This window comes from Mangifera indica, chromosome 13, assembly GCF_011075055.1.
Source record: "Mangifera indica cultivar Alphonso chromosome 13, CATAS_Mindica_2.1, whole genome shotgun sequence".
In the NCBI taxonomy this organism is placed as follows: Eukaryota; Viridiplantae; Streptophyta; class Magnoliopsida; order Sapindales; family Anacardiaceae; genus Mangifera; species Mangifera indica.
In genome coordinates this window covers 9576107-9602596 of record NC_058149.1, presented here as the reverse complement: position 1 = coordinate 9602596, position 26490 = coordinate 9576107, and the positions used below count along the sequence as shown (strand labels likewise).

Sequence of the window (26490 nt, the reverse complement as noted above, 5' to 3'; positions counted from 1 at the left end):
GAAAATATAAATTAGTAAAGTTTAATAATTACTTTTTTCAAATTTTTTTAATAGAAAACTGAACACAAAAAATAAATAAATAATTCAAAATTTTTAAACAAACAAAAACTAAATTATTAGAGATAGACAGAATTAAAATTTGGTTCAGATTTAAGAACTAAGAGAGTTTGAGATTGAAATTAAATGAAAAAAATATAAAGGGAGAATGAACGAAGAAAATGAAAAATAAGATTGAAAAGTTTGGTTTTAATAGTGTGGTTAAGACATTGAGCAAAAAAATTTTAAAAAAAATTTATAAAAGCCAACGTCTACTAACGTGTGTTATTAAATATTTTTTTAATTTTCTATTTTGATAACATATTGAGCATTTTTATATTATCCAATTATAAATAAAATTAAAATTATTTTAATATTTTTTAATACATATTTATTAAATTAACTTATATTACTTAATAAATCAAACAAATTAATCAAATTAATGCTTATAATAAAAGATAAATTATAAAAGCAACCAAAGATTATTAAAACAGGCCTTTAATCATGGTAATGTACATTAGTAAAGTTTATGACTCCCAGAATTGAATCCATTGTTAAATTGATGAGTGAAATTCTACTTGGCAGTCAGTTAAAAATAAAATTAAAAAAAAGCTAAAAATCTCTGAGTTATCAAGTCATTGGACAGCTCATTTAACAACTTTTTAGAGAGTGGAGCCTTCTGTGCCTATAAACTTCAGCATCAAAATAACTATTCTGAGAAACCTTTAATAGTTCAAATTTGGATAATTTCTGAAGCAGCTTTCTTTATAACTTAAAACACTAGCCAAAAATTGGAGACTACACAGAAACAACAGGCCAATATCAAACAGTTGTTTTCCCATTCCTCCCCAAAACATGGTAACTGCTATGAAAAGTGTGTCTCTTTAGGAGGACAAGGATTTTCTGATGAAGTTGCCCGGCTACTCTTTCTACCAAATGGGATGTATACTAACATATTGGCTAAACAATCGGCCAGCTGATCAGCTCTGGACCAACACTGAAAATCATTCCTTCCAAACAACTCGACAAAGTGAAAATTATATTAAGGTAAGAGAGCTTTCAACTGCATCTTGAAAAGATCTCCGAGTGTTCCTCGAATATCCATCTGAACAAATCAAGATGAAATCAGTTTTTTCAACAGGTTTGCTAATTTATGCATATAAACAGCAAAGATATGAAGTCCCTTCAAGTGGCAGAAAAGATTAACCTGCTCACAGCAGACAAGTTTTGTCAGCAAAGGATAGAAATCACGCAGATGCCTTCTGAATATCTGATTGTTCATATAGCACATGCCTTTAAGCACCTGAAAAAGACAAAATAATGAGCAGAAATCTACATTAAGTAGATGGAATTATAATCAAGTAAAAAGTCATGTCTGTTCAGACGATGACATGAGGACAGCGAGTTTAGATACACAGAAGCATGAAAATAAAGATACGATCTTATAATATGAAAATGTACAACCAATCCAAAGAATCAGAAACTTCTTCAAAGTCATCAAGGCAAGTAATGAACACATGGCATTACACAGCCATTAAAGAATCAAAACACACCATACGAGTTGCATACCATACCTTAACAATTATTGGAGAGCGTAACTCCAAAACACGGTGAATAGACATGTTTGTAGTCTCCCCTAGATTGGACTGAAGATCAGATGCTTCCTTGAGTATCTGCTCACAGAAAGACACCAGTTTCTCCTCTGCTATCCTTTGCAGCTTCTCTTCTGCATTAGAATGTTCAATAAAGCTTGATTCATTGTTATCTGAAGCAGTATCTAAATCTTGAGAACCATTAGATTTAATATGTTGCTCCCCACTGGCATCATAACCCGAAGTTGTTTTCTGTAAGATATCTAGATATATGGAAGTCCCTGCTAATTCCTGACGTATAAGATTCAATGGAGGCCTGTTCAAAGAAAAAAATTAATATGTTATACAGTCTTCCACTTCAAGGTTAAAAAACTATCAGACGAAAAGAACTAAGGAAATTTCAGTAGGGTTTGTGACCTTTCAGGAGGAATTTGGCGCATCCTCACCCTGAGGTTGGAATATGAATTATATGAAGAAGCGAATTCAAGTAAAGAAAACAAAATGTCCATTATCACAATCTTTTGTGATGCTTTCAACTTGCTCCAGTACTTTTTCTGCAAATTTTCAAGACATTTAATGATTAAAACAGCTAAATTCTCTCATATTATATATAATCTAAAGAGTTGTTATAAGGCTAACAGAAACCGAAAAATGGACAAGCTAACCACAAAAAGGTGTTGTAGCCTTCCATACAAACCAGAGAGAGGTCATTCACTCTTGTAAAGCATTAAATCAAACTAAATCCTACAAGAGTTCCCATCAACAGACCATAAACTATTGTTGGCACCTAACTAGGGCTGGATTCGAACTGAGCCGAGCTCGAGCTCGGCTCGGTTCAAATATGGGTGGCTCGAGTTCGAGCTCAAGTTCAAGTTCGAGCTCGACAGAGCTCGGCTAAGGCCGGCTCGTTTCGGGCTCGAATTCGGCTCGGTTCGGCTCGTTTTTCGTTATTAAAACGACATCATTTTTAATATATATTGGTCAAAATGACATCGTTTTGTATGAAAAATTTTAATTAGAAAATCTGCCAAGTAGCTCGAGCTGGCTCGGCTCGAGTCCAGCCCTACACCTAACAGATGGGAAGTGCACACTTTCCACCATAAAGAAAAAAAAATTTAACACCTCACAGATGAGGTTTGCATCAAATCAACAGAGGAAGTGTCTAGGGAAGTAAATCTCTTGTGCCACAACCGTCAAATTACATGAAAAATTACCAGGGTCCATGCCAAATTTATATAATAAGTTTCAATGGTATGCTATGATATAAAGATGTAAAACAATCAGAACCATACCTGAATACTATCTATGGCACCAAGAAGCAATAATTGAGTGATGCACTTGCCCCTAATTGTTCCCCAAAGTGGACTTTCTTCCTCATCTTTGGCATCAGGCTCCACAGCATCAGGAAGCTGTAGTTGGAATCAAACCAAGAAAAGATGGGGGGAAAAGCATTTAAAGTTGGATACATTACAAATTAAGGCTACAAGAATTAACAACTTCAGTTGAACTTGGAATCCAAAGGAAGCACCGCAAAATAAATTCTAGGATAACAGAATCAAGAAAACAGAGTTGGCATTAAGAAAACAAGAGATATGAAAAGCATTTGATGTTAGATGCATTACAAATTAAAACCATAAAATTTATAAACATCTGGAAGACTATGAAATCCAGTAAAAACAGTGCAATTTCTAAATTGCCATAGAGTGTTTGATAATCTTGAAAATTGCTATGTAAGTGCAATAGTTTGTAAATAAAGCATTTCAGAGATTTTAATACTCTCACAAACTAAAAAGACGTGAAAAATTTGAGAAAAGAAGATATCTTGAGTCAAGATATGTTTTAATGCAAATAACCAAAAGGCAAAAGAATATGTAAACAGTAAGGCACTAAATATTTGTAATGTAAGGATGGAAAAATTTATCACCTTAAGCAACAGAAAATTACCAAAATAAATCACATTTCAGTTGCACAAAAACTGCAAGAACCAATCAATTAATAAAAAACTTAGAAATCCTATCACTTATTTACACCTCAATTACTCAACGGTTCAGCTGCAATTGTAATTAGGATATCACAATAATGCCACACTCTATATCCCAAAACATTAAAGGCTTTCTAATGTGTATCCTTATTTTAATATATATATGTGTGTCTGTGTCTGTGTCTGTGTTAGAAATATGAAATTGCCTTTAAAAACTAGGAACAAAGGGAGATGCAACATATATCTACATGTAAATATGTGTATATGCTCCACAAACATAAACTGATTTCTTTTGAAATTATTGACATAACTCACACCAACAAGGCACCAGAACCATAACTAGCCATATTTAGCAATCCAAACAGCCAGTGGTCAAAGGATTTCATGCCAATAACACCAGACAACCCAAATTTCACACAGGAGCTTAATAACCAATCAGTCAAATAAGAAATCATTAACAGCTCAAGGTTTAAACATAGTTATCAACACAAGTTCGTTGAAAGCAACAACTACAAAGAAACACAACATCTATTGTTATGATAAAACTCAAAAACATATTCTGTAACTTTGAGAATATTGCCTAGGATAGTACCTTAGGTGGAGACGATGGTATTGAAGCATCTGGTACTGGAATCTTTCTAGAGGTAAAACTCCTAAGAAAACGGTTATCCATCATATTTCCCATGATTTTTTGGCCTATGCTCTGACTATGTTGTAGAGCCTCCCCTTCAAAAGATTTGTGAGGTCTTCCTGATGGTGATGGAACACCTACAAAAACAAAACTTCTCACGCTTAAGGTTGGCACTTGAACACAGTATATTAATGTCTGCTTTCATTGCTTCTAGACCAGAGTAAAGAAGTCAGCCTACACATCCAAATAGTAAGGAAGAAACCAACTTTGGGGGTTCCTGAGTGATTGAATTACATCAACTGTTTATCAAAATTTTCTGTGAATTTGGTCTCTATAAAAGCAACCTTCCTATTGGCATAACTGTATTGTTTTGGTTGTCTGAAAGTTCTCTTATAAGGATATACTTCTGAAAAGTAATTGAAATGCCAACCTTCTGATCCATCAACATGTAGACCCAATTCTTGATTATGATCCAGTGGGACTGATGCATGAGTCCTTGCAATGCCATCAGCACCAATACTTGGGGAAGCTAGTGACTGGGTATCTACTTCACCTACATTGACCTCAGAATCTCTAATGACCACTGCAAAGTTTTTTGTATTCTCAAATCCCAAAGCATTGAGCAGCTCAAGCGGCTGAGTAGTGTATGATGCATCTCTGTAATCAAGATGAATGCGTTAGACAGAAAATAGAAACACAACTTTACCAAAATATCAGAGATATTCACCTTATGCTTTTTAACAATGTATCCCAGTCACTTTCACTAAATTGGTGTCCTCCAACCTCAATGAGATGCACTAGTGCACCAAGAGAAATTGAAACAACCGACTGATCAGGTTTTTTGGCACAATCCAACAGCAAACTTAGCAGTGGCGGCAGCATGAAACACACCTCCTGCATGGAAAGGAATGCAAAGAAACTTTTTGTCATCAACAATATCAGAAAATCTAAAGACAAGCATAAATAGAGCTGAAGGGATCAACAAGTTAATACTGTATATTCACAGCCTGCATGAATGGTCTGCGGGTAAGTTTATCAATGAATTAAATGTTTAACATATAATTTAAACTTTTATTTTTTCTGTTCTCTCTCAAACAAGTTAAAAGGACCAATAAGTCACTCCCCCTATATGGAGGATAACATCCAATAATTTTTTTACAAATAAAAATGATAGCCTAAAAAATAATGTTGGACATCCTCAACAACTTAATGCAACATTGCAATACCAAATACAAATGAAGCATGTCCCTTTTAATTCAAACCCGGAAGGATGCACTTTAAGCCCCACTATTTGATAGGTAGTAAGAGATATATTTACAATATCTTGATAGCGGATTGGGATGTTAGAATTTCTTCCCTCGCTTGATATGTATGAAGCTTGATCACGTAGGTACAGACTAAAAACTTAAAAAGAAAAACAGTAAGCCAATCAATACCTTGTAAAAAGTGTTAAAAAGGTTACAAAGTAACTGAAGGGAATGAATGCTGGTTTCACGAAACCACTCATCCTCAGAAGAAATTAAGCTTTCCTTTCCAGCATGTCTCACATGATCAAAAATGGGAAACAATACCCGATGGAAAATGCTCTCCCAGAACGATGATGAGAACTTGCTACCTCTTTCATTCAGCAAATCAAACAAAACTTCAAGTGCACAGCTTCTGACCTCTGGTCTAGGATCTGTCGTCAGATCAGATAAACCAGCCAGCATTGGGAACCAATAATGCTCAGTCACATCAAGAGTTGCATCCACACTAACATCAATGGGTTTCAAATCTCCACCAGGTATAAGCCCCTGATAAAAGAGCATGTAAATTATGCCAGGCAATGTACTTCAAAAAACAATCAATGCGGTGGAAGGTGATAAAGCATAATAGATCTACACAAAATAACGTATATTTATGATGCAGCATCCATAGTATATTAGTATCCTTTTAAACTGAGGAAATAAAATCACCAGACCACTTTATCCATACATTTTATACAAAATCTACATTAGTATTTTGCTTCCATTCTTCATATAAGACAGATCTGCCCAAAATTTTGTCTTCTTCTATATAGAGTCGTGTTGAGACATGCAGCTTAGGAAGAAAAAACAATTTGTCTAAACATAAAAGGTTAGAAAGTTCTGATTAGAATGTTCTAAGACACTTCAAACACACCGTGTTGACTTGAAGGAAATGATTGACTAATCATAAAAAGACCCTGTTCTCTGTCACACAGATGAAATTATAAGAATTCTTTTGGGTATACCTCAAGGAACTGAGCTTATGAAGCTTGCATGGTTATTAAATTGAGAAGTAATACAGGTAAACTCAGCTAATATTCGTATCTGGATGCCGATCTAAAAGATTTGGAAAAAGATAAATGTGTATATTAAGTTGATGAAAAGACAACAAACCTCTGCTAAACGGTCTTCACATATACGGAGTAGTGCAATAGCCTTCAAACTTATTCGATGAGAGCTTTTGTTATTGGCAAACCTGATAAGACAGTTGACACAGTCCATAAAACAATCTCCAACCACCTGATCAAAGTGCTCCAATATAACTGCAGATACCTTGGCGTTAGATGAACTAAAATAGACAAAAAAGAAGGAAAAGCATCAAGTCAACTATTACAGGAAAAAAAGGGTAAATTTTACCCTGCTCAACATTTTCAAATGCACTTTCAACAGTTGATTCCAATTCATCATCTGCAGCAGCTGTGAAAACCATAAAGACACTATGCCACCCAGATTTTATGCTTCCAACTTTGGATTTTATCATCTGCAATGCATACCAGCATTAGCCAAATGCAGCACAATATAGAAGTTACTGATAAAAATGCAGAGAAAAAGGAAAGATAAAATAAGCATTTAGGAAGGAAGCTGAGCATACTTGAACTATACAGTCGACGATCAAGCTCCTTATCTTTTCGCTTCGACTACTCCGTATAAGAACAACAAATGGTTTAAGAATGTCATTTTGGAAAGTGAAATTTGTGAGTTCAGCACGCTCCAAATACTTTATTCCAAGCTGTCTCAGAGAATCAATGGCATACATAGCAATTTTCTCCTCAGGATGACTTCCAGCAGCAATAAAATGGTTTGCTAGGACAGACCATATTCTAGCCCATACCTATAAGACAGATTAGTACCAAATTTAAAATGTAACCACAATAAAATTGGCAGGAGATATCAAATATAACAGTAAGTAGTGCCTTTAGACCAGCTAAACTTGTTTTCCTTTCTTTTTTGTTTCTATGATAAGAGTCAAGATGTCTATCTTTTTCATCCTCTTTTTTTCTTTCCTGGTGCTTAGTTCTATCTGAAGTACACTTTTGAGCAAGTTAAAAGGTTTCTTGAATGGTGGAAGAGTGGAAGAGTAAAGCTCCAGTCTGAGCATGACAGAAACACCTTAAGCAAAAGCACTATCATTAATATCCCTACTAAATTTTTAAGCCCAATAAGATAAACCTTATTGTACCAACTTATTTCTGTTCGGATCCTCTATTCCAGTTCAAGAGCAGCAAAATTAATAGACACAGGCCAACGAAAACTTTTTCCGGCTAGAGAGGATAAACTAAAATCTGCCAACTTATTTCTGTCAGACATTCTCCTTTACTTCAAAAACTGCAGGAATTAAATGGGCACAAGCAATTTTTTTTATGTTAGATAAAATCAATTTTCCATTAGCCAATTTCAGTTTGACAACCTCAATTAGTTTTGAAGAGCAGCAACAATTAGTGAACAAGGGCCAATCCACCAAAGAGGATTCTACGACCACCCATAATAACTCAATTAATATTGAGTCAAACAAGCCAAAAATATGGAAGCAGTGTCAGTAAATGAAGGAAATACCATGCGTATACGAGCTATATTGTAATAGCTGATCTCAACAAGTTTTTGCAGGCTGAAGACTCGAGCTGGAGTTTGCTTCAATTCTTCAGCTGATACACCACACAGAGCATTGAAGAACTCCACGACAGAATCACTGGGCAATTTAACACTATTCACAAAAACTTGTTCAGCAGGTTTCCCAGCCAGCTCTTTTAGGCTTTGAACAACAGAATCTCTGGAGATCTGATTTGATCCAAGCATAACTGTTGCAGCAATAGCTGGAGTTGACGTGATGTATTCAAGCCGAGAAACACATTCCAGCACTGCATTCCATGTATCCTGAAGGGAGTCAGGATCTGTGTCACATAGAGCCAGCAAAGTTCGCAACGCTTCCACATTTTTACTACGCATTTCCTTTGGTGCATGCAAGAAAGTAAATCTGAAACAGATTTAAAAGCAAAATTACAACACTCGAAAGTTCTTCTTCATGATCAAGAGCAAATCAGACAATTTTTTCAATGAACTAAAGGGAAATCATAATTGCATAGCACATAAAAGAAAATAATGCTACTTTACCTGACCAGGGATGTTAAGAAAGCATAGCGCATGGTATCCATTCCAAGAACATGTGCAATATGTATCCCAGCTTTAAAACCTTCCATACAAAGAACAACCCGAGGTTTATTCTCAACTTCCTCCATTGTAACAGAGAAAGCAGCAAGCAGAGGCCATCCTACAGCATCCACCATGGGTCTTACAAGTTCAATCCGCTGTGAAGTATAGAAAACTCCTCTTTTAGTTCCCTGATTCCGGAATATAGCCTGTGTTTGCTTGATGATAGCTTCACCTTCAGACTTAGTATCAGTTGAAGGCATCCGTTTTGGGAGAGCAAGATTAAGAATACTGACAAGGCCTCCTCTCTCTTCACTTTCTGGCTTCTGTCTGTTGCTTTTAATCATGTCATCTTTCATCTTTATCTCTTCTTTAACAATCGAATCATAGACCTCCTCCAGGAGTTCTGTAGGAGCACATTCTTCAGCATCATTCACGGCATTCAGACGTACAAAATCAGACTTTGTCATTTTAGGCCAGACCATAGGGTTATGTGCATCAGTATTTAACATTATAACTGAATATGCGAGAACATAAGCAGTATCTGCATTCTTGAAAAGACCAGGGTTATCTGCACAATATCTGCCAGAGCAACAAAATATTAAAGATTGAATCACCACCAAGCAATACATAGGGGAATCTGATCTATCTATTGTGCTTATTTTTAAACATCAGTATAAAAAAGAGACACCAGTTAAATGCTCTTATATGGTAAATGTTCACTATGTTTCTTTCTCCTTTCATTCTATACAACAAAATTTTTAAACTTGGATAGAAAACTCTCATTTTCAAGCATTATACTACAATAACACTGGTCATTAACAGAGATTCCATTATACCCCTGTAAAACTTCTCTCCATCTGTCATGATCAGTAAGTCCCTAGATTCAATTTACAATACTAAGTCCATATAGACAATAACTGCAGCACCTACCTTTAGATTAAAGTGTCATAAATCTAAATGATAACCAGAGATTATTGAATTTTAGCATGATTTATTTTGCCTATCACATGAATTGATGCATGACATGGCATTTGAATTATTGGCTTTCATGAATAAACCACTCTTGCACAATCTCTAGAATGAGCCCCATGGCTGTAACTTTCACAGAGGGCTTAAAACTTCCACCACACCCACTAGGGTTTCAGGGCATAAAGAGAGAAGAATGTTGAATAGAAAAGAATGGCGCGTGAACAAACCGGATTATTAGTGTCATCCTACAACAAATGCAAATACCATACCCATCCCAACTGTCCAGTCTTTAATACAAGCAGGTCTTAAACTAGAGTTTATGTCTGTCATGCATAACATTCTAGAGAATGTTTTAGAAAACAAGAAGTTTCATGTACTAACACAGGTTTTTATCATACACAAATACACATGTGAAAACTCCTCATACCGTTCTGCAAACTTTTCCATAATGCGATCTATCTTCTGAGCTTCTCCTGGAAGTCGGAATCCTTTAAGAAATTCACGAATTGCAGCATCAAACTTCATTCCTGAAAACTTAACTGAATCTACATAAGCATGCATAACAGCAAGGGGAAACTCCTCATGTTGGCCCAAGTAATCACCAATCATAGCCTGCAAAACCAAAGAACATTACATAATTCTACACCAAGAATGGAATCAAAGTTAGAATAGAGACTCTACCTTGTCCAAACTGGTAGTGTTTCTTAGAAACTGGGCCACTGAAGTAGGATTATTTTCCACCAATTTATTTGATATCAAATACTCTATACCCTTTACAGGTTTCCTGTTAAACTGCAATAAAGTATGTGAGTCCCCGACTATGGCATAAGTACTAGAAAGGAATAAAACAAAAATTAAGAACTAAAATATGGTACAAATACATCGTGCCATGTTCTCTTATGAACATAAACCACATGAATTACCTCAGAGATGGCAGCTTCCATAGTAGATTTATGAGCCTTTGCCTTCTCAAAGTTATCAGACATATCTTCCCTGCTTTTTATCTGAACAGATTCTTTAGCACTAACCTCTTCTGCCAGAGACTGACTTTTTAGACTGTTCTGTTCAGATTCTCTTCGCAACTTCTCCCAATCAACCAGAGATTTAAGCACATTCACAAGACACTACAGTGGTACAGTGATCAAGGAAGATTCGTCAGCACCTCCTGCTAACCTCATATACACATGCAAATTAATAAACTGGTAAAATTCTAAGAGTTGATAGAAAGCACCTACCTGAAGTGATGAACCTTTAATAGAAGTTGTCTGGGATACAGCAACAGAATTGGGATCTGCATTTTGAGTCCCTTGAGCTATTCTGGATAAAGTGGTCACCTATATAGTATGTCAGAAGACAAAGCAGATCCATTACATGCACAACAGACACTTTCAAACAGAAGAAAATATATAACTCAACATATATTTAAGAATAGGAGAAGCTATACCATGCGTTCAAACAAGTTTGGGGCCTCAAGATCACAATCATAGTTAACATACACATCAACAAGCATCTGAGGATCTTTACAAACTTTTTCAAGCATCCTGCCAAGACTAAACTCGATCAGATGATAAAAAAGGAAACATCTGAAATAATATAATGGAAATAAGCTGAACATTGCATGAATGCATGCAGAAATAAAAAGTTAAAAGGCACCCAAATGCAATTTGTGCATATTTATTTCAACATATAGTTCAGAATGAATATTGTACCGAAGAACACTTGTTTTTTGGTTGACAGGAAATTCAGAGCCATCCAATGATCGTAGGATTATCAAGGGAAAGAAGACGCCAATCTCACCCTGGGCAAAAATGTAAGAGCAAAAAAACAAGGTTATAACCAAAGCAAACATTATGACCCTAAAAGAGACTAGCTCAGATGATCTGTCCAGATCTCATACTTTAAGACTCTCCCTGAATCGCGATAGAAGCACTGAGAAAATTCCAGTTGCATACTGCCAACAAAAAATGCATATTCAAATATTAACAATAATCTAACAGAGTGCTGTCAAACCATATGAATAAAACAAAAACTATTAGAGGTAAACCTGAAATATGACAGGGGATTGTGAAACTGAAGCCCTCAACAAAGCATAGGAAAGATAAGCTTTTACAGAGTCAATGAAATGAAAGTTCTTTGTAAATGAATGGCTAACCCCTTCCAACAAACCCTGCATCACCAAATAATAAGTCATCATCTGTATAAATGTGATGCTAAGAAACTGAATCAATTAGCAAAGGTGAGAACCCAGATAGAAATCAACATCAAAAACAAAAAATGAGCTCATATAAAACATTATAATAAGATCTTTCACAGTCATAATATTCAAATAAGATTTTTGTGGGGGTTTTATCTAAAGAAAAAGAAGAAACTTTCATTAATTATAGAAAATTCATCATAGTCAAAGGTCCACCAAAGATTTTAAAAAAAAAATCAAGTCTCTACAACTTTCCAATCCTTCTGAATAAAGAAATCCCCTGAAATTGTTTAGAAACCGAAGCCCAAAAAGAAGTAATAATAAGAAAATCCCTAGAATCTTCAAACATTATTTTATTCCTTTCACACCAAATAACCTGATTATTGCATGGTTCTTGGCTCTAACATTCAAACTTCCAGTTGTTAAAAGCAGAACTACAGCAAGGATTTTAAAATGAGTTGAACAAACAAAACAATAAAGACCAGATCCATTAGCCTTTCATTAGAGAAAGTGGAATCAAACAATTGATAAGCAGAACACAAGTAGAACAGGGATAATTACGTTATGCTAAGACTTTATCAACCAAGACCTGCAACTAAAGCAACATAAGTTCGTATGACTAACCTGCAGAAGCTCAAGAGAAAGAATCCGTGTCTTTGTTGTGAGGTCATCACTGTCTTCCTTCATCCCCATCTGCGATGTTAAATTCAAGAAATCAAAAAGAGTCACAGAATTCTAACAATAATGTGGACAATATAAAAAATACCAACCTTGCAAAGTGTTCGGAATACCAGTAAAGCATCACGTTGTCCAATACTCATGCTATCAAGGTCAATCCCTCTAAAATTTATTAATAAATAATTCACCAACCGTAAAAGGAAATCCCAAAACAATTATCATTCTGACCAAGAAATATTACATGTACTATCGAAAGTACTGCATGTCCATACCTTGTGATCTTTTTACCATCTTCAGTATGCACTGCTTTGTCAAGAACCGCCTCTAAACCCTATACATGTAAAAAGTTCACCTGGTGACCAGTGCACACTATCCCAGAAAGGAAAAAGAGAAAGAAGAAAGAACGCCTCTAAAGGTGGCGTTATCAATGCATGAATACTTGGATGGAAAGAGAGAAATGTCTGGCAATATTCATCACTGTAAAGAAAAGCACTTGACTATACCTACAGCACAAATTGAATTGATGAATTTACAGACAAATAGACACACCTTGATATCAGCACCACCTGCAAGATTATGAAGTTCCTCAAGAGAGGCAAGAGATGTGTCTTTGGCCTGGTTAAGAGCATCTCCTAAAGTCATTCCATTCTCATTTTGGTCGCTCAAGGTAGTCTGTTCTGTTTTGGGGCTTGAATTATCCTCTGATGAAGATTCTGTATGCCCAGAAGATCCAGATGAGGTCGAGACCTGGATTCCCCACAAAAAGTTACAATTTTCTAGTGAAAGCAACTCAATTGTTTCCTCTTTTCATGCCAGACTTGAAAAACAGAAAAATTTCAAACAAAGAAACTTTTTAAATTTCAAACCTGATCATTCTCCATCCTTCTGACCACAATACTGACCATCTGTGTCAACATTGCCTTTGATGTTGCTTGGTTTATGGGGCTCTTGCTGCACATCCAAACTATGAATGATGAATTTTCTAGATTTATTAATTTTATCCTTATTAAGTACAAAAGACTACCTGTTAAGGGCAATATTATAGCATACTCTGATAACTCCGAGCAGAGGTTCCCCATGCACTGTGATTGAAACAAGCATACCATGAAGGAAGATTACTAAGACAGACTGGAAGTATTTGAGAGAAAATACACAAAAATTTGACCGTTAAAACTGCATTTCAACTATGAAAGACAACTTCCAGACAACAAAAAGATATTTAAAATATAAACCAAAAATTTCTGCTAGTGCATTCAGACTTTTACTGGCATAATTGCACAAAAATATAAGCTCAGACAGCACCAAAGCATCTTAAAGGGCTTCATTCACAAATAAAATAATAATAATAATAATGTAATAGTTGGATTCAGATACCTAACCCACAAACAGAATTCGCATGAATCATTATTATTACATAATAAAGTAAAATTTTGGATACATTTAGGGCCCATTAGATCCTGTTTCTGGAGAACTATATATAGATTTTTTTGTTTTTATTTTTAGGACCTAAGGATACATACATAATGATCACTCCCACAGAATGACATTGTCCACTTTGGGACTATTCTACATGGTTTGGTATTTAAAATAACCTAAAAGGCTTCATATAAATGGGAAGGACTCTCCTACATATCTAGCTCGATGACCCTCTCTAACTCAGCAGTGTGAAATATTTAATCCACCCTCACTTCATCCATCTTGAACACTCTATGCTATACTTCAGGAGTGTAGGTTCTTGAGAGTTTTTTTTTTTTCATTTTTTAGGAACCTATATATGTATACTAATGTAACAAAAAAATTAGACAGTGGATCAGGATGCCACTACTACCACTGCCAAAAAAAAATCTAGAAAGGGGCTAAAGCTTCACAAAGAGTTATCATGAGCCTGTGCAAAAGCTTTACAAAGTGTTCATTCTTGAGAGTTACAATCACTTTAACACATTTTGATACAAATTTCATGGAAAAAATAACGGTGTCTGTCATTAAAATCTAGAAATAGAAAAATAAAGAACAAATGAATATGTCCAACAACAATATTTTGATAACTATTCCCACCCAATTGTTATATATAGCCAAACAAATAATACATTAATTATTTATTGGGCAAATTAATATATATTCTAAAACCTATCTTCTATTAATTAGATTTTAAATCTTGTGATGTATTATTTTACAAATAAACTGGAAATTGACTACACAATATAAAACCCTGGCTTACTAGCCAAAAAATGAAAAGACAACGAATGGAACAGCCCAGAGATATATAAACTGAAAGAATAATGGGTCAACTTGACAGTGTAAGTACAGAGCAATCAGCATAGATAACAAATCAATAGCATGAGCAACAGCCAATAATTATCACAACTAAGATACTTGGGAGTCTAATAGTCTAACATGCTACTCATTAAAAATCAATATACTAGTCTCCATCCATTCCCCTTCATCTGAAAAATTCTCAATACAGACACCTCCTTCAATTCTCAAACCCACTCACTAATCAGAAAAGGAAAGCACTTCCACACAATCTCTGTTGAAATATCTGTTGTAATATCATATAAATAAGGAACACATCGTGTAAAATAGGAATGTTAATCAAAAAAGGAAAGCCCTTGCATACAATCTCTATTGAAATATCTGTTGTAATATCATGTAAATAAAGAATACATCATGTAAAATAGGAATGCTAAGATATCTTTCTCAAGTTAGATAGACGTAGTTAATAGCTTTCCTAGATTAGTCGAATTCACTTCCTATATAATGTTTTTCTTTTCTTTGAATCAATACAGCAAATTATTCTACAACATCTCTTTTCACATGATATCAAAGTCTATATTAAGCTTCTAAAATTTTTCCGATGTTCTCAACCCATTTTCTAGCAACTCCAAGTCCTTTTTCCAACTATTTCTCCGATCACTGTGCTTTTGTCATTTTTCGATGGTTGTGCCTATACCAATGTGACCGGAACTATCTTGCCGACAAATCCATTGAAGAAGCATCACCATTCGCCGCCGCATGCGCCTCCCCACGCCGCTTGTTCTCTCATTAGCTTTCGTTGTTGATGTTCTATTCAACGACCGTACAACAACACCCCCTTTCCCATTAGACTCAAACAACGTCGGCGAGTCTATCTATGGTAACGCTGCCGTCATTAGACATCGGAATTTGTTGCACGCATTGGCTATTTTTCTCCATAGGTCGTGCTCTTCGATCTACTGTTCCTACACACGTGGAACTACACCGTCGACACCATCCTCTTTAGATAGCCCCGGTGAACCTTCTCCAGTCAACCACGCTCCTATTCGTCACTAGGAGTCTTTACTATAACCAGAAAACAGTTTTTGCCGATTTTTCCTTCCCTCCAAGCTATGTTCAATCTATCAGCCTCATCTCCAGGTGTGTTTTCAACAACTTCTATTAATTTCTAGTTGATTTCTCCATGTGTTTCGCTTCAATATGGCTTTTGGAGCTCCAAATCCAATATGACTTTTTCATTCACTTCTTATAATTACAACTGAGAAGTTAGTTGACAATAGTAGTTATGTTTGATGGGCTGCTACTATTGAATTGTGGTGTATGGAATAAAGTATTGAGGATCATTTAAGGCCCAAAACTGCAAACATTAAATCAAATACAACTATCAGGATTAAAATTGACGTTGCCCTATGTAGTATGTTATGGAATACTATTGACACAACTTCAACCCATTTTCAAGGTCTATTGAACATGTTGTGAAATATGGACTCAAGTCAATCTTCTCTATACCAATGACATCCAACAATTACACTCAATGACATCTAATATGGTTCATCTAAAACAACAGGGAATGAGTATGTCATAATTTCTTAGACAGATGGCCTCTTTTAAAACTGAATTCAACTCATTTCTTCCTGCCAGTAAATTAGTTACATAAAACTTAGCTTAGTAGGATAAATTCTTTATAGTGTTGATTTTAGCTACACTCAATCCTGAACTTGATTCTGTTTGGGATCAAATTCTAGCCAATGTTGTTATACGATCCCTTATTGAGGTCTTTGCTCGATTGCTCCATGTGTCCTCTCCAGGTGTTGTAACAAATTCCTCGAGTTCTTCGAGCCTCAACACATCTACTCTTGCCTCTCAGACACAACAAGGTGATCGTGGTAGTCGAGGAAATCAACCACGATGTAATTATTGCCACAAATGGGGTTATACCAGAGAAAAATGTTATAAACTACATAGTCATCCTCCTCGAGTAGCCAATGTAATTCAAACGGACCTTCCTGCTACCTCTAGCTCTCCATCTCAACATTCTTTGACTCTTATAGGTGTCAATTATGATGAATACCTCAAGTATCAGGCCTGCAAATTGTCTTCTCCCAATATTGCTTCAATCGCACACATAAGTCCTTTAGCAGTGTGTCTCACTTAGTCTTCCCCTACCGGCCCATGGGCCTTCAATTCCGGTGCTTCCGATCACATTTTTGGTAACCTTAATTTACTCTTTCATTATACTGAATCTTAATCTCTACCTATGGTTACATTAGCTAATGGATCAATCACCCATGCAACGACCCTCGGTCATGCTTATCCTCTTCCTTCTTTACCTTTACATTCTGTTCTTTATCTACTTGCATGTCCGCTTAATCCTATTTCTGCTATTAAACTTATTCGTTCCTTAAACTATGTCATTACCTTCACTAATGACTTTTTTGTTGTACAGGACCGCAATATGGGTCGGACGACAAGTGCAAGACATTAGTCATAGGATCTTTACCGTTTATATCTGCCACCTGATTCTGTAACCTGCATGATTACTCAGTCTTTGATACTTCTTCACAATCATCTCAAACACCCCAGTATCTCCAAACTACAAAAGATGGTTCCTGATCTTCCTTCTTTATCATCTTTTCAATGCGAGTCGTGCCAACTTGGAAAACATTCTCGAAAATCTTTTTCCAAGCGAGTCAATAATCATATTGTGTCTTTATTTGAGTTAGTCCATTCAAATGTCGGGGTCCTAGTCAAGTCGCACCTATTTTAGGGTTTCAATATTTTGTTACTTTTACTGATGATTATTTTCATTGCACTTGATTGTTCTTAATGAAAAATTGATTTGAGTTATTTTCTATTTTCAAATATTTTTGTACTAAGATAAAAACACAATTTTCTATTATTATACGTACCCTTCGTAGTGACAATGTTTGTGAGTACTTTTCTACTCCCTTTACCAAGTTCATGTCTTCTTAAGGTATTTTACATCAGTCTTTTTGTGTTTATACCCCTCAGTAAAATAGGATTGTCAAGCATAAGAATAGGCATCTCATCGAGATTGCCCACACCCTTCTTATTTATAATAATGTTCCATCCCAATTTTGGTCGAATGCAATCCTCACTGCTTGTTTTCTAATAAATCGTATGTCTTCTTCAGTGTTACAACATCAGATGTTTCACTCTATATTATATCTGAAACAACCATTATATTCTCTTTCCCCTCGTGTCTTTGGATGCATTTATTTTGTTCATGACTTATCTCCTAGTCATAACAAGTTAACTGCTCATGTTCTCAAATGTGTATTCCTTAGTTACTCCCGTCACCAAACAGGTTATTGTGTTATTCTCCTGACACACGCCGATATTATCTTCCTGCTAATATCACATTTTTTTAGTTATCTCTTTACATTTCTTCTTCATTAGATGGTCAACGTATTACAGGATCCTTCCGTTATCACCTATTGTCTCTTTTCCAGATTTCCTTTCTCAGTCTGCTCCTTCATCTCTTGTGTCTCCTTCCATTACGCAACCCTTTTCCCTACCTAGTCATGATCTTGTTCATCCTCCCGTAGATGATGGTGTTGATCCTATGCAACCACTTCCTGCTCTAACCTCCTCCATTACTGGGGTCTTGCCTCCTGCTAATCAATTCCCTATTGTCATTTGTAAAGTTATGCATTCTACTCGAAATCTTCATCCTATTTGTAATTTTCTTAGTTTTCATTGGTTATTGTTACCTTTTTATGCCTTTGCGTCTACTTTGTCTTTTGTCCTTGTTCCTAACACTATTCGTGTGGGACTCTCTAATCCTAGGTGGCAACACGCAATAGTTGATGAGATGATTGCATGTCAATGGTACTTGAGAATTGGTTCCTCTTCCTATTGGACACTCAATTGTTGGTTATCGATAAATATATACTGTTAAGGTTGGTTTGGATTGTAAAGTTGATAGATTAAAAGTTCGGTTAGTTGTCAAGCATTACACTCAGGCATATGGCCTAGACTATTATGATACATTCTCTCTTGTGGCTAAGATGTTCTCTGTTCATTTTTTTCTATCTATGGCTACTATTCGACATTGGCTGCTACATCAGTTAGATATTAAGAATGTTTTTTTTTTCCATGGTGAGCTATAAAAGTAAATTTATATGAAGCAACCCCCTGGCTTTGTTGCTTAAGGGGAGTCCGGATTGATATGTATACTTCGTTGTTCTTTGTATAGCCTAAAACAGTCTCCTCGTGACTAGTTTGGTCATCTCAACACTGTGATTCTAGAGTTTGGCATGCAAAGGAGCGAATCTCATCATTTTATGTTCTATAGACATACCTTGCAAGCACAATATATCCATCTGGTTGTTTATATGGCTGATACTGTTATAACAGAAGTGATTAAAACGGCATTGAGCAATTAAAACAACACCTATTCAAACACTTTCAGACTAAGGATTTGGGGTCACTCAAGTATTTTCTTGGTATAGAAGTCGTACAATCTAAGTTTGGAATTATTATCTCTCAAAGGAAATATGCTTTGGATATTCTGAGAGAAACAGAAATGTTGAACTATAAACCCATAGACTCTCCCATGGATCCTAATACTAAGCTTTTATCTGGATAGGAGGACCCTCTTACAGACCCTTGAAGATATCGAAGGTTGATTGGTAAACTCAATTATCTCACCATTATATAACCTGACCTTTCGTTTTCAGTTAGTGTTATGAGTCAATTTCTCCAATCTCCATGTGATCATCATTGGGATGCAGTTATTCGAATTTTGCGGTATATCAAGGGAGCCCCAGGAAAAGGTCTATTCTATGAAAATAAAGGTCATACACAAGTTGTTGGATATTCAAATGTTGATTAGGCAGGTTCGTCATCAAACAAACGATCTACTTTTGGGTATGTATTCATTAGAGGAAATCTCATATCTTGGAAAAGTGAGAAACAAGACCTTGTGGCCAAATCTAGTGCAGAAGCAAAGTATTGTGCTATGGGCTTAGTTACCTGTGAACTTGTCTAGTTGAAACAGTTAGTTCAGGAGTTGAAGTTTGCAAATATTTCACAAATGTCATTACTTTGCGACAACCAGGTTGCATTTCACATTTCTTCCAATCTAGTTTTTCATAAAAGGACAAAGCACATAGAAATTGATTGTCATTTTATTCGTAAGAAGATTATGTCAAGAAGCACTACCATAAGTCATGTCAGTTTAAACAATTAACTTACTGACATTCTTACTAAATCTCTCCGAGGTCTTCGAATTAATAATACTTGTAACAAGTTTGGTGCATATGGCTTATATGCTCCAATTTGAGGAAAAGTATTGAAATATTTGTTGTAATATCATTTAAATAGGGAATATATTGTGTAAAATAAGAATGCTAAGATTATTTTCTGAAGTTAGATAAACATAGTTGATAACTTTCCTAGATTAGTCGAATTCACTTCTTATATAATGTTGTTCTTCTGTTTGAATCAATACATCAAATTATTCTACAAACATCTCTTTTCACAATCTCTATCTCTCTTCCAATCTATAATACAACCACCATAGTCGTATTTATTCCTGGTAAAACATTTCCGGAAATCTTCAATCTCAAGATCCTTATGCTATTTGTCTTTAACTCACCTCACAGAACCCAATAGAAAAATTTCTCAGAATAGAGAGTTCAAGTACAAAAATTCATTCAACTTGATCAGCTCAATAACTCAGTCCTCTCTCCTGCTCCCTCACTCATGGCACCTTCATCCCCATCCAATCTCTTCAAAATTCTTCATGCCTGCCATATGCCGTCTTTCACTACTTTTTTGGTCAAGTTGCTAACTAATATCCCATGGTATTCTGGCTGCATCTTATTCTGCTAGACTGCTTTTGATGGCCACACCCTTCTTAGTGAACTAAGTGAAGGGGATGATCTGTTAAAGTAAATAAGAGCTACTGGTATAGGCGAAAGAAAGGACACTCAGCTTAAGAGAATCCATCGATTTTAGGAATTTGGGTTAAATATACATTTTCAGAAACCATTTCGAAAAGCAGCACCAAAATGCCCTCTCAATCCAAGTATAGTGACATTATCACAAGAAAAAATGATGCAGTAACTCTGATATTTACCATAAACTCAGAATTATGATAATCAATGCACTCTTAGTAGATTCACAGCTTAAGAATGCTGTTATTTATTTATTTATTCCAGGTTCTAAGAAACAAAATTTGGTAATACAAATAAAAAGAGTCCACCAGGAAAAAATCCACTATGGATAAAAAAATTTAAACCCAACATCAGCTAATTACAGCTTCACAATTTTCCAGGATAAAACAAAATTGAATGCCATTAAAATCATTAGAGACCAATGGCAAAAGAGAAGAAACAACATGGAGCCTATCCCATAAAACAGCATCTTCCTTATTCATATGATCAAAAACTCCTCCAATACTTTCCAACCAAATAACCCAATAGATTATCATCACAAACAATTTCACAAGAATTTCACCTCCTTGTCTCCCTCAAATGCATTAAATCTCCCAAAAACAATCGAAAACACAGAGGCAAATTTGCGACTTAAAAACAATTGCCAATACAGAGAACCAAGATAATAAAGAGATAATTGATTAATACTCTTTAAATCCCACTTAAACCTCGCACATTATTATAGACAGTTTTTCATGTAGTAAAAATTTTAAGTTCTGCTCAGTGACTTCCAGCAATACCATTCTCTAAAGTCATTTCACAAAATGGAAACATGAAATTGGATTTTGCATTTTCAAGTTCAGAAACTGTTTGGTAGCTCATTCACAAAAATGTTTTTCAAAGAAAACACATCTAAAACTAGCATTTTGATTAAGTGGAATACATTTGTGGGCTGTCTAGATCCTGCTCTCTCATACTAGAAGCATTTGTATCTGTTTTTGAATTTGCAAATCGGAAAATATTTTCTGAAAAAATAAAAAACGTGTATTTAGCTTCTCAGAAATTTACTTTTATGTGCCCCTCTCAGTTGCAGGCTACATGAAGAATTATGTTATACCCTCCATTATGAAAACACTTCCAGTAAATCTTACTTTCATAAAACAACAATCTCAACAACATCAAGCTAGAAAAAAAGAACTTCCAAGGAAACAAGTTAATTTATAAAACTATGTGCATATCACACCTTAACGAAACGATGATGGCAATCATAGTAATGAATTCCTCCTCTGCACTAAATCAGAAGGTCATCAAAATCAATTCACCTTGTATTTTGTAATAACTGTACATTAATCAATCACAGAACTTTATGGTCACATAATCTCTTTACACAGATTTTAGGGTAAGTCAATATTAAGTTCCCAGTGAGTGCTCTAACTGAGCATCACCTCACACAAGCAACTAGCAAGCCACTTATCCAAGGCCTTGAACAGTTCATTATCCAAGACCATAAAAGTGACACCCACCTAAATTACAAATTGTCCAGCACACCAGACCACCTGGATGCAGTCCATTACTATTTACCAAACCAATCCATAATCTAATAAAAAATCGACATCAGAAACATATAGAGGATCCCAACAAAAAAATTTTGTTGCACATCAAAAGAGTAAAGCATTCCACTACAGTACTATTTACACTATATCATGAGACACATCATAATCCACTAACCAAAAAATCCACCCCCCCTAACACTCATATATAGCTAGAAGCATCATTAAACAGTCAAAAACAAATAACTTTTAACCAGAGTTAAAATATAAAAGAACACCATTTTTATCCCTAAAGGCATACCTCGGAACTTTGTGGATGCCACTGCTGTAAGGAGTACCTTCAACACTTGCAGTACCGTACTGCATTATATTCATAAAATTAAATAGAAATACCAAGCAATATATGTAAGAAAAGAGGTTTCAAATATTCAACAACACATACCTATCAGATGATGAATTATCAATACAACCACAAACAATGTTCAGAATGTCTGTAAACAGAGGAGCATTTTTACCACCCTCTAAGCCAGGGTCTCCCTCTAAATGATCATATGCAATGAGTTTCTGCAATTTGTAGTTTAAACAAATGAAGCTAGCAATTATAACATGCAGATGCTTACATAATAAATACCCAAAGCAAATTGCAATAAAGGGAGCCAGATGTAGAAAAGAAATAATGACATATGATAAGGACTTGGACTCAAGCTTTCCTGGACCTATTTTATGGACATCAGAGAAAACCACTCTCCAGAAGCAGAACCCTGGTAAAATTAGACGACAAAACAAAGGAAGCACATACATGAAGACAATCCAAAGCAGATTCTAGGACTTTCAAGTTCTTAGTCTCAAATGCAAGTCGAAGAGGATTCAAAACAAGCTCTACATCAGCTTCCTCCAAGGTGAAACCAGCATTTGCTAAGGTATTTGCAATGCTTCTACTGCCTACTGGCCTACCAACATGTTCTGCCTCCCCTGCAGCCTTTGTAGAAGTCTTTGTAGCTGCGCCTTCGGTCTCAAGTGAACTACAAGTAAAAAAGAGAAAAAACAGATACTTGAAAAGAAAATTAATGCAGATTTTGACTTTTCAAGCATAAATTATGAACTTAACCCAACACTAAAAAGAAGAATAAGAAGAAGCAAAATAACGACTCAGTTTTATTTTCTGTACAGCCAGATTACAAATATAGTTATTTAAAAGATTTATAAATAAAAGCCCTAATTAGCTTGCAATCTTCAAGATGGTAGCTAGTTAACTAGTGTTTGCACAAAGAAGGTTTGATGGGATTATATTTACAAAATAAAATGAATTGAAACAAATAAAACCCTGATTGGAATGCAGAAATTTGCAAAATCACAGTGCAATCTCACTAGTATGTAAAATACTACATACTTAATATCTGTTATAATTAAGATTAAGATTTAAAAACAGTTCACCACATCCTCTAATGAGATAAGAAACTTCACTGAAAATTAGAGAATGTGACAAGAGCAGATGGAAATAATAACAAAAAACACTTGAATTAAGGAGAGATAACTGCTAACACTCTATTAGGAACCAAAGAGATATAATTTAAATAATACTCAGTGACAATCAAATGATTACATATAACAAGAGAGTAAAGGCTCATCATTTTTCCTGATAGAGTGGAATTACCCTAGCACAACACATGGGAAAAGTAACTATTTTATAGAACCTCTAATGTAAAACTTCCCCCAGACACCTCTGCTTAAGTATCCTCTATCTGTCTATCATATAAAGACTTAAAAGTTATTAACGATCTGATCCTTCTACTAGGAAAACATCACAAATATTATGAAGTTCTTAACAAACCATGACTAATCGGTTGACTATACGGGGCTGCATAGTGCCAGGAAAATAACACATTGACTTCAAACTAAGAATGACACTCAAAGTTCCCAGAAAAGAAATCGTCTACAACCCTAACTAGAATCATTAATATCACCCCAACTTGCAATTACAAGGAGTAGCAAATAGAAAAAATAAATTAAATTAAAAAACACCTTCCATCTTCAGCAGACGAAGCTGCTTGATCTGTTTCACTGGGTTGTTTCACCTCTTTAACGCCATCTGAAGAAACATCAATAAGAAAAAGATAAACATGATGACAAAATAGCTTAGATGAAAACAAACAACAATGAGATTATCAGCACACAACAAGAAATCAAGTTCAAGCAACGACAATCAAAGTACAAAAAGGCTTGGTCGACTAATCATTAATGAAAGAAAAGATTAATATCTTTAATTTCACTCATAACACTACCTTACAATCCCTAGTCACTAACAATACTCAAACAAATGTGCGTATCACGTAATAGCAATAAACAAAGACTAATCACTCACAATCACTCGACAATTACAATTCAAAAAAAGAATTGCACAATTATAATCACTACAAGGAGAAAAGTAAAACAAAATCAGACCAAAATAAGCTTCAACAGCTTTTTGAAGATCAGGATACTTCTTGCCGGAACACTCTTTGAGCATAGATTCAAACGCTCGGCTTATGAATCCACCGGCCGCCATTTCTCCCTATTCAACTACACAACGCAACACTCTCTCCCCCGCCTGCACATAGAAAAACAATTATGAAGAAATGAAGATCGCGTGAGATCTGAAATAAGGAATGGATAATTGCGATGTTTAAACCTTAAAATGAGTAGTGACGAAGAGGAGAAATGTGTGCGTGATTAAGTGGAGAACTCAAGATCTAGATAGAGAAGCGAGTTGAACTTGGATCTATTGATCTCTCGCTGCGTGTATGTACTTCGGTGTGTGTGCATGTGCTACTGCATCATTTTGCGATGCCTGGATGTCGCCATTAAAAGTGGTTGGTGAAAATTGAAAAGTAACTAAACACGGGTCCAGTTGGAAGTTTGTATATTGACTGATATACATTTTCCCCTTCTATTTTCACTTAATAATATGAATTAATCATATTTTTTTATATAAAACATTTCGTGAAAAAAAAAATCTAACACAATATTAAAAAATTAAATTATTATATTATATCGAATTATTTCTTTTTTTAAATTATCATATTATCGTATCGAATAACATTAATATCTTTTGATTAACTTTCTCAGACAAAACATGTCTCCATTCAACTTTCGCATCAATTTAATAAATTGTCAACATAATTTGTTGTAAATTATGTTAAAAATACTCATTGTTCACGAATTGTTCACCATCAACTTTAGTAAAGTGGAAAAATAAGAGGGCGAAGAAGGACTAAGATTTAATATCTTTCACTGTGACAGTTGAACTCAGCTTCACTTAAGGGTGTAATCAAGTCAAATTAAGTTGAGTAAAGTTTGGCTCATGCTTGGGTTGTTGACATTAAGGCTAAGCTTGAACTTGAGACAAAAATGGCTTGATTTTAGATAAAAAAATTATATTTATACATTACATTTTTTTTAATTTTATATGTAAACTTAATAATTTATATATTTGTCAATTATCTTCTTATTTGAAGTTAATGGGTAAATTTATAAAAATTTAACTATAATATTTAAATTTTTTAAGTGTTTATCGTTATTTTATTAAAGTTAAGTCATGAACTCCTAAACTCACTAAGCCAATTAACAATAAGTTTAAACTCAAGTAGGGTTCAACAATAGTTTAGACTCATTTACACCCTTAGGTTTACCTTCAAAGTCATTTCATAAGTCATTTTAGTATGTTCCCTCATCTTCTTAACCTCACATCACTCTCCCAACAACAAAACATTCTTATATTGTCATAACCTAGTCTTATCATTTTATTTAGATCTTTAATCATCGAGATAACTTGACTACGTTGGTTCATTGCTATCTTCAAAAGTGTCCTAGCCTGGTCTAGGCATGGTGGCTTGTGACAACACTACAATAACATAAGGGTAGTTGGTATAAACCACATTGTTTCTAAGATGAAAAGTTTTCCAAAAATATATTTACCATTTTATATGCAAGAAGTCTTTGTATAAAAATGTATAAACTATATAAAAAAAAGCATGATGACATCTTTACATTTCAATCTTCTAAATTACATTTAGTATAAAAAAAAAGTATATATTAAATAAAGAAAAATTGATCAAAAGTTCAAATATTACAAATAAATATACACAGATTTTTCATTATCTCTATTTTTAATTTTAAAGTAATGTTATATGTACATACTTTTAATATATAATTTAGATATACAGATAATATGTTATCATAAGATTAAATATTATTGTATCTTTAGTTTAAAATTATTTAATTATATGATGAC

General features: G+C 34.7%; 1 protein-coding gene across 1 annotated transcript; it reads right to left on the bottom strand.

Annotated features, from left to right (window-relative positions):
* Positions 1-718: 718 nt before the first annotated feature.
* LOC123194014 (brefeldin A-inhibited guanine nucleotide-exchange protein 5) lies at positions 719-25075 on the bottom strand. The gene is made up of 34 exons (XM_044607119.1): positions 24889-25075; positions 24663-24807; positions 24243-24309; positions 23020-23242; positions 22663-22784; positions 22522-22580; positions 13539-13596; positions 13381-13465; positions 13064-13261; positions 12787-12845; positions 12607-12676; positions 12461-12529; positions 11687-11809; positions 11540-11593; positions 11352-11440; positions 11087-11183; positions 10878-10976; positions 10566-10766; positions 10324-10434; positions 10070-10254; positions 8635-9252; positions 8080-8497; positions 7118-7357; positions 6883-7006; positions 6640-6788; positions 5677-6033; positions 4968-5134; positions 4671-4897; positions 4202-4377; positions 2921-3037; positions 2046-2182; positions 1611-1944; positions 1244-1339; positions 719-1141 (listed from the first exon to the last, which is right to left on the bottom strand). The coding sequence occupies exons 2-34, from the start codon at positions 24763-24765 to the stop codon at positions 1079-1081; spliced, it is 5295 nt and encodes a 1764-aa protein (XP_044463054.1). The 5' UTR covers positions 24766-24807; positions 24889-25075; the 3' UTR covers positions 719-1078.
* Positions 25076-26490: the final 1415 nt, after the last annotated feature.